Source organism: Heteronotia binoei, chromosome 15 (genome assembly GCF_032191835.1).
Source record: "Heteronotia binoei isolate CCM8104 ecotype False Entrance Well chromosome 15, APGP_CSIRO_Hbin_v1, whole genome shotgun sequence".
Lineage (NCBI taxonomy): Eukaryota > Metazoa > Chordata > Lepidosauria > Squamata > Gekkonidae > Heteronotia > Heteronotia binoei.
The window spans coordinates 29544305-29557288 of record NC_083237.1 but is presented as its reverse complement, the minus strand read 5'-3'; the positions used below and the strand labels follow the sequence as shown (position 1 = coordinate 29557288).

The 12984-nt window shown below is 51.2% G+C and overlaps 1 protein-coding gene across 3 annotated transcripts in view; it reads left to right on the top strand.

Moving 5' to 3' along the window:
• Positions 1 to 12984, top strand: part of LOC132584833 (potassium voltage-gated channel subfamily C member 1-like) — an 82611-nt gene that overhangs the window by 25501 nt on the left and 44126 nt on the right. For all 3 annotated transcript variants that reach the window (XR_009556264.1, XM_060256772.1, XM_060256773.1), the window contains exon 3: positions 11355 to 11549. Coding sequence is in view for 2 of the 3 variants with exons in the window: in XM_060256772.1 (XP_060112755.1) it covers positions 11355 to 11549 (195 nt within the window). In the remaining variant the exon portion in view is untranslated. The remainder of the gene's footprint in view (positions 1 to 11354; positions 11550 to 12984) is intronic.

Sequence of the window (12984 nt, the reverse complement as noted above, 5' to 3'; positions counted from 1 at the left end):
CCTTTCCACTATTAACATGAACATGATCTGCTAAAGATTTGCAGGAGATTTCTTGTGGCATATCACTCCCTGTCGATCAGCACTGCCCGTTTCCCATCTGCCAGCCTTAATGGTGCCCAAAATCTTCTGCCAGAGGCAGCTTTTTCACCTTACCTCATAGTGGGGCTGCATCTGACTGGAGCCAAGGTTATTTGCTCCACTGGACAGAAAAGGTCCAAGTTTTCATTGGGAATGAGGAGTTGCCCACAGGATGTATTTAATGGATCTCGGGCAGGAGATTGGTTGTATTAAGAGGCATGGCTTGGCTGAGATGGAGGCCCCAACATTGGCAAACATGACCATCCATCTTAACCTTCCTGTTCCATTTGGATGCCTTTGCTGCCTACACAAGCACTGCACTGTGATTCAGTATGGAAGGCAGTGATGTTGTGATGTAACATAGGTAGGGATTCTTGGGCTCAGATTCTTGCTCAGCCAATGGTCCACAGGACTCTTCTTATGCTCTCATGAGCAGTCTTAGGGCCAAGTCTCAGTACCCTTAGTTCTCCAGCTATAAAATGGGAAGAAGATACTGGATTTATACCCCACCCTGTACTCCGAATCTCAGAGTCTCAGACTGGCTCACAATCTCCTTTATCTTCCTCCCTTACAACAGACACCCTGTGAGGTAGGTGGGCCTGAGAGAGCCCTCCCAGAAGCTACTCTTTCAAGGACAGCTATGTGAGATAGCTATGGCTGACCCAAGGCCATTCCAGCAGCAGCAATTGGAGGAGTAGGAAATCAAGCCCGGTTCTCCCAGATAAGAGTCCGCACACTTAACTACTACACCAAACTGGTTCATCAACATGAGGATTCACATACTAATCTGCTAAAGTCTGAGTGCCCTACCACTGAGCTTTTTAGACTGTCACAAGGACATTTGTTGGAGTTTCCATTCCTAGCAAAAGGTCTGTCTGCTGGATTTAAGTAGTCATTTCCATTGATGGACACTTGCCCACTGCATACTCCTTCTCATTATGTTCCTCAGGGTCTCCAGTCGCACCAGAGCACCATGCAATGAAGATCAGTAGGCTACTGTGCAAGGGAGGTGGCAGGAAAGGTACATTCCACCCCTGGAAAATTTGGGCCCTGATTGCAACTTCTCATTTTGCCTGGAGCATCTATAAAAATTGGAGGCAGGGTGAGATCAGTCTTGATTGCACATCTGGCTTATTCTAAATTGAGCAGCCCCACTGTGGGTATTCTTCTCCCTCCCTCCCAAAATAATCCTGGAGCTGGCACTGGATTCTGTAGTGCAGTCAGCTTGTCTGGGACAGTACCAGGCCCGACAGACCTGATTGGCATGAACTGATTGTGCTTCAAAACCCTTTGCCATTGCACATGAGTTCTTCAGTGGAATGATGGAGAGCCCTTTCCTTTGTGAAGAGGAAGTCTGAAAGACTCCCACCCAGCTTCACCTCTGCCTCTCTCTTCATCCCAGATTCTTGTCTTGGTTTGTGGCTGCCGATGTGGTGCAGAAGCTTCCTGTTGTTCCGCTGCAGGGAAAGACCTGATTTTGTTGTCATTCAGGCCATCAATATCTAGGATAGCCCATCTTGGCTGTGGACTAAGTTTGTCCTTCCAAAATGACTCATATGCGAACATTGAAAGGCCCTATTTGGCAGTTTTGGAGCTACTTTTGATTAAGAAAATGGTTTCTTCCGTGGAGGGATGTGGGCAGAGGGGAGAGGAGGAGGAGGAGGAGGAGGAGGCCAGGTTGGCACTGATGCTGGGAATGGTGATTTAGAAGCTCTGGAGCATTTGAGTTTGATTTACATTTAGAATTGATCCACTAGCGGTTTGAGGGGAAAGGGACTGGATCAGGAGGACTGAAGGGCGTTTGCCACAACATACATTTGCCCACCTCTTCTGAGTGGAGCAAGGTGAAGAAGAATTTGACTGCTCTTCCAGTGGAGGGGGGATCTCTGTCAGCCATTTCTGCATGTGGAAAGAGCATCCCAAATACCAAAGATGCACTGAGGCTTAAGTAGCAGATGGGTCCCTCTATGAGCTGGCAAGGACAACAGGGTTGCTGGCAGGGAATCCCATAAGTGATACAGTCATGCTCATCCCCAGCAAAGGCTGAGAGCCAGAAAGCTTGGGTTCCCTAGAAATGGGAGGATGGGTCTCTGAGTCAAGTGTTTGTGGGTTCTTTCAGAGAGAAATTGTGGGGTTGGAGGAAAGGGGCCTTAAGAACTGGTCTTTCTGAACACTTTGGGAGTACAGAAGGAAAGACTTCACAGCAAGAAAAGAGAAATGGGCGTTTTGTGCCTTAAAGAACAGGAGAAGTAGGGGACAGGTATGCAGAACAGGCAAGATGGGAGAGGGGTGTGGTTGGGGGAATGTTTGCACAGGACAGCCATAGCTGGATTATTCTCTGGATAGCACAGAGTGAAGAGAATCTCAGGGCACAAGCATCTGATCACCTCTCCCACTCCTTTGTGTGCACACATGCGAAATCCACTCCCCCCATTCTTCATGACCCCCTCACTCAGCAAATCCACGGAAACAGCCAACAAGATGGAGGCGAGGGAAGGCCCTTGGGGGCTTGCGGCCAATTCCTGTCATGCCGTCCAACAGCTCCGGTTGTCCTGGGCCAGAAACGCCAGCGCAGTGGAGGAACAAGTTTTCCACTAATTGGCCAGGAGCTGGGTTGTGCACTGAACAATGAGGAGAGAGAAGAGGGAAACTGGCTAGATTATCTCTGGAGAGACAACAGTTTTCCTCGCTGGGCTACCCACAATCACCCAGTCTACAGGTTTGCTTTTAGTCAATGTAACCATGATAATAACCTTGCAGTTTTCACCTCAGTCCCTGTTCTTCTGGTCAGTGCCTTTCTGTCCCCATGGTAGCCACTCCATTTTTAGCCCTCCCTTCCTCTGAGGAGATCAAGGCAACATATGTAGTTCTGCCTCCCTCCCCCACATTTCCCCCCCTCGCAATGCCCTGCGAGGTAAGGTCAGCTGAAAAACTAAAGGAAGAAGAAGAGGAGGAGGAAGAAAAGGAGATTGGATTTATACCTTGCCCTTCACTACCTGAAGGAAACTCAGAGCTACTTCCAATCTCCTTTCCCTTCCCCGACCCTCCACCCTGTAAGGTAGATGGGGCTGAGAGATCTCTGAGAGGAACAGCTCTCCGAGAACTTGTGACTGACTCAAGGTCACATCAGCAGGTGCATATGAAGAAGTGGGGAATCAAATCCAGTTCTCATAGATAAGGGTCCACACACTTAAACACTACACCAAACTGGCTCTACTTCAGACAGGACTGGCCCAGGGACACCCATTGAGTTTTTTAAAATAAATAAATAAATGAGTGAGAACTTGAACCCAGATTTCCCTGCTCCAAGTTCAGTACTCTAGCTACTTCACTGCTTTGGCTGTCCTGTAGTAACAACTTCTCTGTCTCCATCTGAAAAAAAATTTGCATCAGTTGTAATGTATTGGCTGAAATACGCGCCCACGCGCAGAGGCGGCTGGGTATCCCAGGCACCTCTAGCGCGGGGCGCGGAATCCCCGCCTACCACATCCACGGCGGGAAGTTTAACAGGCTAGGATTGGCCTGACCTGTACAGGAGGCTGAACCGGGTATGTACATAAGCGGGGCCCGGCCCGCGTGTTCGCTCTCTTGCAACGTGCTCCTAATAAACTATGTTGCCCTACTCTCGTCTCCGTTTCGAGTACGTTACACTGGCGACGAAGGTGGGATCTTAGCCTCAGCGGCTACCACGGAGATCTAGGGCAACCACGAGGCCTGACCGCCGCCGCCATGGCCACACAGAACGGAACCACCGGCTACATCGAGACATTCGACCCCGCCAATCCCGAGGCCTGGGAGTCCTACGCGGAGCGGGTCGAGTTCTACCTAAGGGCCAACAAGGTCACCGACGCAGGCTCAAAGAGGGACGTTCTCCTGAGCATCTGCGGGCCAGCCACGTTCGAGATCGCCAAGGGTCTCTCGGCTCCCGCCCGCCTCACGGAGAAGTCCTACGAGGAGGTCAGCAGGCTCCTCACCGGCCATTTCTCGCCACAGCCTTCGCGGGTGGCCCGTCGGTTCCTGTTCCACAGAAGAGACCAGGCCGTGGGGGAATCGGCCGCCGACTACCTGGCGGCTCTCCGCAAGATCGCCGGGAACTGCAACTTCCCCCAGCTGGAAGACACCCTGGCCGACCGATTCACGTGGGGCCTCCGCGACGAGAGGCTCCAGCAGAAGCTCTTCGCCAAAGAAGAGCTCACCCTCCAGAGCGCCTTCAGCGAGGCGGTGGCGTTCGAGAGGACCTCCAGGACCTTCCCCAAGGCCCGGACAGAAGCCGCCCACCACGAGGAGCTGGACCACGACTGCCCAGAGGAGGAAGAAGCCCACCAGCTGCGCCGCCCAGCCGGGCCACCCAGCAGAGCCGCCCAACGCCCCCGAGCGGCCGAACGACCCCCACCGACGGAGAGGGTTCCGGCCACCAAGTGCGCCAGCTGCGGCGACCCCCACGACAGGCGGGACTGCCGATACCGGAACTGGGACTGCCGGAGCTGCGGAAAAACGGGCCACATTGCGAGGGCTTGCCGAGCCAAGCCCAACCGCCGGAGGCCGACCACGCATCACGAGTCGGCGGAGTTCCATTCCACGGACTCCACGTCCCTGCAGGTACTGAACTTGCCCCTCTCCACCCCCGATAAAATCAAAATGGCGGTCCTCATCGAGGGGAACCCCTGCCAAATGGAAGTGGACTCTGGTTCCTCCATCTCCATTATAGCGGAGGAAACCCTGAGGAAGCTGTGCCCCCCCCAGCGGCTGCAAATAAGGCCGGCGAACTTCATACTCCGGGACTTTCAGAAGAATCCGGTGCAAATCGTGGGGTGGGCGCGGGTGCAAGTCGAGCGGGGGTCCTTCTACGGCCCGCTGGACATCCTGGTGGTAAAGCGCCAGCTTGCCACCCTGCTGGGACTGGCGTGGTTCAAACCCTTGGGGATCCGGGTGGAAGGGGTGGGGCAAACCCTAACACCCAGGGGGTTCGGGGAGATATGCCAAGAGTTCCCTGACGTGTTCGATGGGTCTCTAGGGAGCTACAAAGGGCCGGCCATCTCCCTACCGCTAGACCCCACGGTCCGGCCGATTTGGCTCAAGGCGAGGAGGGTCCCGTTCGCTTTAAAGCCAAAAATAGAGGCCGAACTAGACCGCCTCACAGCCCAGGGAGTCCTGGAGCCTGTGGACTATGCCACCTGGGAGACCCCCATCGTAACCCCCATCAAGCCAAACGGGGAGGTGCGGATCTGTGCAGACTATAAATGTACGATAAACAAGGCACTGCAGGATAACCCCTACCCAGTGCCGGTGGTAAGCCACGTTCTGGCTGCCCTAGCGGGGTCCAAGATCTTCGGGAAGCTGGACCTGGCACAGGCCTACCAACAGCTCCCGGTAGATGCTAAGACGGCGGAAGCCCAAACGATAGTGACACACAGGGGGGCCTTCAGGGTGAGGAGGCTCCAATTCGGGGTTAGCGTCGCTCCCGGGATCTTCCAGAGTATAATGGACACTCTCCTGAAAGGGATCCCGGGAGTCCAGCCGTTTTTTGATGACGTGCTAGTCGCCGCCCCGGACCCCGAAGAATTCGGCAACCGCCTAAGAGAGGTACTCCGCCGGTTCCAGGCAGCGGGGCTCAAAGTCAAGAGGGAGAAATGCCTGTTGGGGGTCCCACGGGTGGAGTTCCTGGGGTTCACCGTAGACGCAGCGGGAATCCACCCAACGGAAGAGAAGACCCGAGCCATTGTGCAAGCGCCAGCCCCCACCTGCAAAGCGGAGCTACAAAGCTTCTTGGGGGTGCTTAACTTTTACCATTCATTTCTCCCCCACAAGGCGGCCCTAGCAGAGCCCCTGCACCGCCTGCTGGACAAAAAAGCCCCTTGGGTTTGGGGCAAACGCCAAGCGGCCGCGTTTCAGGCAGTCAAGGATGTGTTGGTGTCTAATGCGGTGCTCCACCATTTTGACGAGGGCCTCCCCGTCATCCTGGCATGCGATGCGTCGCCATACGGGGTGGGAGCAGTCCTGGGGCACCAACTACCCGACGGGAGGGAGGTACCGGTCGCATACTACTCCCGCACACTGACACCAGCCGAGCGCAACTACGCGCAAATAGACAAAGAGGCACTGGCAATCGTGGCGGGGGTCCGCAAGTTCCACGAATATCTGTACGGGCGGAGGTTCACTATTGCCACCGACCACAAGCCTCTCCTAGGCCTGTTGGCCCCTGACCGGCAAACCCCCCAAATTCTCTCACAGCGCGTGTTGAGGTGGAACCAATTCCTCAACTCCTACACGTACACACTGGTGCACAGGGCAGGCAAGGCCATGGGCCACGCGGACGCGCTCAGCCGCTTGCCGCTCCCAGAAGTAGGCCCAGACCCCGCCCCCGCACACCAGGTCATGATGATAGAGAGCCTCCCGGAGCAGCCCCTCCACGCGGCAGAGGTCGCCAAGGCAACACAGAAACACAAAACACTGGTGAGGGTGCTCGACTGGGTGATGAGGGGCTGGCCGGAGGGAAACATGGGGGAAGAATTCAAACCATACACGACCAGGAGGGAGGAACTAGCCGCGCACAAGGGGTGCCTATTATGGGGAAGCAGGGTGGTGGTCCCGCCTCCGCTGCAAAAGCGAGTCCTGGAATCCCTACACGAGACCCATCCCGGCATAGTCCGAATGAAGGCGTTAGCCAGGAGCTACGTCTGGTGGCCGGGAATGGACGGGGAGATTGAGACGTGGGTGCGCAGGTGTCAAACGTGTCAGGAGTCAAGGCCTGCGCCCCCCAGCGCCCCCGCCACACGGTGGGAGTCCACCCGGAAGCCCTGGTCGAGGCTCCACATCGATTTTGCGGGGCCATTCCAGGGTCAAATCTTCATGATCATTGTGGACGCCTATTCCAAATGGCTGGAGGTCATTCCCGTAGGGTCCACCTCAACGGCCGCCGCCATCAAAGCGCTGCGCAGGGTCTTGTGCACACACGGTATTCCGGATACCATAGTCTCGGATAACGGGACAGCATTCACAGCGGCGGACTTCCAAGGGTTCCTCAATAGATACCTGATTAAACACATTCGCTCCGCCCCCTTTCACCCGGCCACTAACGGCCAGGCGGAACGGATGGTCCGCACAACCAAGGAAGCCTTAAGCCGCATCGTTCAGGGAGACTGGGACCACAGACTAGCTGCGTTCCTTTTCGATAACCGGGTCACCCCCAACCCGGCCACAGGGGTCAGTCCGGCCGAGCTCCTCATGGGGCGCAAACTCATAACACGGCTGGACCGACTACACCCCGACAGGACCGCTGACCCCAGCGGAAGTCCCGAGGTCCGGGACGCGGCAAGGGGGTTCTTCGCAGGCGACCCAGTTTATGCCCGGAACTACGCTAGGGGACCCGAATGGGTGGCGGGCAGAGTGTTACGAGTAGCGGGGTCCCGCCACTACGACATATCGACCGAGGGGGGCCAGGTCCTACGGCGGCACATCGACCAGCTACGCCGCCGGACGCTGCCCGAGGACCCAGCGGACATAGAGGAGGCGGAGCCAACCAGAGGCCGGCCAGACGACGCGCCCCCAACGACAGCAGGGCCGCCGCCCGAAGTGCAGGGGCCCACCGAGCCCGACCGGCCCGAGGAACCAAATCCGCCGCCTCTGGCGGCACCACAACCCCCGGACGTGCCCGCCAGGGAAGCAGCGCCCCCCCCACAGGACCTTCCCAGACGGTCCACCAGGGAGAGCCGCCCGCCCGCGTATCTTAAAGACTATGTTTGTTAACTAGGGGGGGAGGAGTGTAATGTATTGGCTGAAATACGCGCCCACGCGCAGAGGCGGCTGGGTATCCCAGGCACCTCTAGCGCGGGGCGCGGAATCCCCGCCTACCACATCCACGGCGGGAAGTTTAACAGGCCAGGATTGGCCTGACCTGTACAGGAGGCTGAACCGGGTATGTACATAAGCGGGGCCCGGCCCACGTGTTCGCTCTCTTGCAACGTGCTCCTAATAAACTATGTTGCCCTACTCTCGTCTCCGTTTCGAGTACGTTACATCAGTGTTGACCTACCATAAGGTAACAGAAAGGGTCTTCCTCAGACGAAAGATCTGAGGCTCCATCAGAGATAACAGAGTGGGAAAGAGGTCTGACATCTGACTCATAGCAAAAGTACAATGCTTTGCAAAGTTCCCCTGTGCAGTTTCCTTTTCAGTTAACAAGAACTGCCTTGTATAAATTAGCGTATGCCAAGGTGACATTGGATTTTTTTTTTTGCTTAGGTATCAACATTTTGGGACTGGCACTGTTCTGTGTGCCATGCTTCTGTGAAAGCCTCAGGATTGGGGCCAGTGGGTATGTTTGTAACCTTAGGAGTAGTTTTGCTGTGAAAGAATAACCCTTTTTATTCCCTAGGTGCTCTGGTGTAAAAAATAGACATTCATAATCTACTCCTGCCCCAAAAAAGTAAAGGAGAGAAGATTCTGGAAGCAGTTGAGCTTTGCTACAAGGAGGCCACTGTTTTTGCTTATTGTGTTGGCTGCAGTTTAGCTGTCTGCATGAGCATTCTTGTGGTACAGTGAGAAAGCACTCACCTTGAAAAGACCTGGGGGAAAATGCAAACCAACTAAATCTTTTTTTAAAAAAACCCTAAAAGTGGTGCAGGCAAGGTGAGAGGATATTGTGTCTCTTGTCATCATGATGGCACGGGCACTATCCAATCAGTGCCTGAGAGGCCACTTAACCACTACAACATATAGCAGTCTCAGCAGCAGTGGATGTGTTGGCTGGGAAGGCCAGAGTACTTAAGTTTCCCCAGCAACACCTTTTTTTCCTTTCAGTGTAAGGGGGAAAAAATTCTTAGCAAATATGGAAGTATGAATAATAAATAATCTGTTTAAGCCCAAATAAGGAGACTTGAACACATCATGGTTTCCCAGTGTTAAGCTTTTGCCTCTTCTGGGATCACTCAAAAGAAAACTCAGTTGCCGAATGGAATCTCAGATCTTGCAGACACTGAGATCTTCCTGCCTGTCATCCACACCACTGCAGCCTTGTCGCCATGGCAACTGCTGGATTACTTTGCCTCATCCAGACCGGTTTCAGATTCTTCCCAGCTAGGGACCACTCAGCACTTTGCCACTTGTGGCTTCTTTGGACCCTCTCAACAAACAAGCTCTCAAATGTGAGGAGAAAAACATCGTTTTATTCAGGCCTAGTTAGACCTTATTCGAAGTCTGCTGTTTTAGGTCCAGGCACAAGAGCTTAAGAAAGGTGTCAGCTGTGAATTCAAGGAAGAATTCCTCAGGTAGGTAGGTAATTTGGAAGGGATGGAAAAGACAAATTGACATGACAAAGGAAGTGGAAGCAAAGGGAGTCTGTTTGAGCTTAGAGCCATGGTTTTCAAACCTCGTTCTTAGGATCTTCTTTGCAACATATTGGGATTCCGCGGGAGAAACACAGGGGTTACTCAACCAAGAAATCGATGTGGAAAGAGCCCCCTGAGGGTAGGAAGTGTGAAAAGATTGTGGGAGACCAGTGTATGTGACAGGTGTCAATTATTTATAGAATGTCATAAAGAGCCGGAGCAATCATCCATCCTGTTTGCTAAGGAGCAGGGTAAGATGCCATGGGAAGAATTGCCAGATGACTGGATTTTTGCGTGGATGTGGGTGGGTGTGCAAGAAATGAGCAGTTGTGGATTATTCATTGCACAGGATCTTTCCAGGCACCTATGTTCAAAGCAGTATGTCTGTTGCGGGGTTAGTATGTTTTGCCAGCATTCAAAAAAGATCAGTATTTTGTCCTTGGGTGGGGGGGAGCAGTTCTTCCTTCACCAGTGCCAGTGGTTATGGATTGAAGTGTTAAGTGGTGTATGACTGGGCAAGTATCTCAGGTAGGTAATAGATATCTCCTGTGACATCAGTAAGACATGATTTCTCCCATCCATGTAAGCATCATTCTGTGACTTTTTTTTGGAAATTGTTATTTTTCTTTTTCACTTAATGTTATACGAAGATAGCATGGAAGGGCTTCATCTAGTCCTTCTATGTCTCTGACACTGGTAAAACCATCTCTTCTGCAGAAAATGCCCTCAGTTTCTTTCTTTAAAGATTGTGTTTTCCCCATTTTTGGGGGGGAGGGGGGGAATATCCATGAAATAAGATATAATGGACTGTGATACTTGATCTGGGATAGCTTCCTCCTTTCAAGTTATCAGCTGGTTGGTGTCATTCACAAAAAAGAATTTTTTTAGCATACACAGGGATGTTTGCTCAAAACAGAGGGACCTTTATTAACTTTCTCCGTAGAGGTCAAAACGGGTAATGAGTAAGACAACATGCCTTATTTTAAGGGGTAGCCCTTATTTTAAAAGTGTTGTGTGCTGGAGATCATCACCATAATATAAAACAAAATGAATTTTATTTCAGACCATCAGAGCTCTGGAGATGGAAAACTCAAAGCTCCTACATATGTTGTATTTTTATGTTTTTGATCTACATTAGTCAGTGGGTGGGTGCCAAAACATGCTCCTCTATGCCTGCTGTCTCTTGGGGCTTTGGAGTGTTGACTTTAAGGCACTGTGCACAACTGAGGCCCTTGTCCTCCCCAGGCTCCATCCCCAAATCTCTGGGAGTTTCCCAGCCTGGATCTGGAAGCCCTACCCCCCCAGCCCCCACTGGTGGTCTGGGGCACCTGGCTGCACTAATTTTAAAACTGTCATGCCATCTGCAAAAAAACATTTGATTATTGGGGCCCAGTCCTATCAAAGAACTACAATTCCCAGAGTTCCTTGAGTGAAAACCACTCTCACTGACATATATAGGGAATTATCTTTCCACTCAAAAACATATTGATAGAGATGTCTAATTTCTCCATTTCAGTGCTTAATCATGCTTGGGATTTAAAAAAATGCAGTTAAGATGATAATTAATGTACAATAACTTGAGTACCAATTCTTGACAGCAAATGTCTGTGAGGTGAGGTGCTAGCTTGTAAAACCATGTGAAGAATTTTATTCATATGATGATTTTTTTTTCTTGTGTGGGAGTTCCGCTGAAATGAATGGTTGAACAAAATTTAAGATGATAATGTTAAGAACTGTGCTTTTGTGAAAACAGAACAACTCCATCTTCACAGTGTCCATGAATGTAAACAATACTTTGCTTTGGAAAATATCAATCTGGATGTTCACAAGGAAGTTTAAGTTAATGGAATTTCAGATCAGGGAATTCTGGGAAACTGGACTTCCAGATGCTAAGGTTTTTATGTTTGCCTAACTTTCCTCTGATTTCTTTTCTCCACTCCCCTTTTACAGATTCTAAGCAGAATGGTGATGCAGCAAATGCAGCATTAGCCAATGAAGACTGCCCCACCATTGACCAGGCCCTGTCACCTGAGGAGAAGTCACCTGTGACACCTGGAGGTCGGGAGCGCTACAACCGTGACCGAGCCTGCTTCCTCCTCTCCACGGGTGACTTTGGGCAGTCGCCTGATGGGAACATCCGAAAAGGTACAAGCAACGCACATGTGCATCATTTTTGGCTTGCCTCATTTGCAAAGGCATGAACCATAACCTTGTAACATATATTCCAAGTATAACATCTCCCCTGCCTTATCCATAATCCTCACCTTATCAAAAGCTAGCATTCCTATCATTCTGAGGTGGGGGGGGGGGATAGTGGCCAATATGCATATACTAGATTACTTAAATATGTGCCTAATATTGGGACTAATCAGCAGGAAACAAGACAGGGAAAACAAAAGACCAGTTCAGAGCATGGAGCAGATGGTGTCCTAGCAACCCCTTGTCCTCCATTTCCTCACTTTTACCTCTCTAGCTATGGTGTGCCTGGGTCATGGAATACTACCCTCTATTACCTGTTTTAAAAAGGCAACCCATGGCATGATGTCTTTGGAATGATTTTGTAGGGAGGGGAAAGCCACTCCCGCCTCCTAACATTCCCTGGCCTTACCCATTATTTTCACCACAACCTAGACCATCAGTTCAACCATGTTGCAATCCCCGTGCATACACCCCCCCATACTCCATTTACCTTGTTCTCCTCTTCAAAGGTATGCTTTCCTAGACAATGTTAAGTGTCTTCTGAACTTTACCGCTCCACCACATTCCCTCCTTGTATGTGGTTCATTCTGTTCTGTAGTATAACTGAAGGAAAGGGACTCCAATTTTAATGGGAATGGGAACCCATGTATATAGTATCCAGCACCTTCTGGAGAACTGTTTATGATTTTGAACATTTAATTGGAATTCAGTGAGGAAGTCAAGGCAGGGGTGAAATTGGAACAGGATCCAGAGATGGAGCTGTGTAGGATATGAACCTTCTATCCCCATGCACTGAAAGCTCTCTCTGCATCATGGTTTTCAGGCACTAAAGATTTTTCTGTGCATTTATGTAATGAGGACCAGAAACTTGGGTTTTCTCTCTCTCTTTTTTAAAAAAAGAAGAACTGAGCCAAATTCTTTGCCAGACTCTCATTTTTGGGTGAAGTAACCCTTTAAGCAGTGCATTTTATTACAGGTTAATAGGTCTGGAGGGTTCTCACAGTAATCAACTCAAATTAGGATTACCAGCCTTGAGCAGGGCTTTTTTGGTCACAGGAACTCCTTTGCATATTAGGCCACACACCCCTGATGTAGCCAATCCTCCAAGAGCTTACAGGACTCTTAATACAGGACCTACTGTAAGCTCCAGGAGGATTAGCTACATCAGGGGTGTGTGGCCTAATATGCAAAGGAGTTCCTGCTGCAAAAAAAGTCCTGACCATTAAAATATGTTATAGAAGAGTAGTGGAAGAAAACCCATTTAAACCACACTTCAGTTCTCTCAGGTACACAAATAGGACAGAAGGTCCATCAGTAGCTATTAGCCACAGAGGTATTATTGGAACTCTTTGTCTGGGGCAAGTGATGATCTGTATTCTTG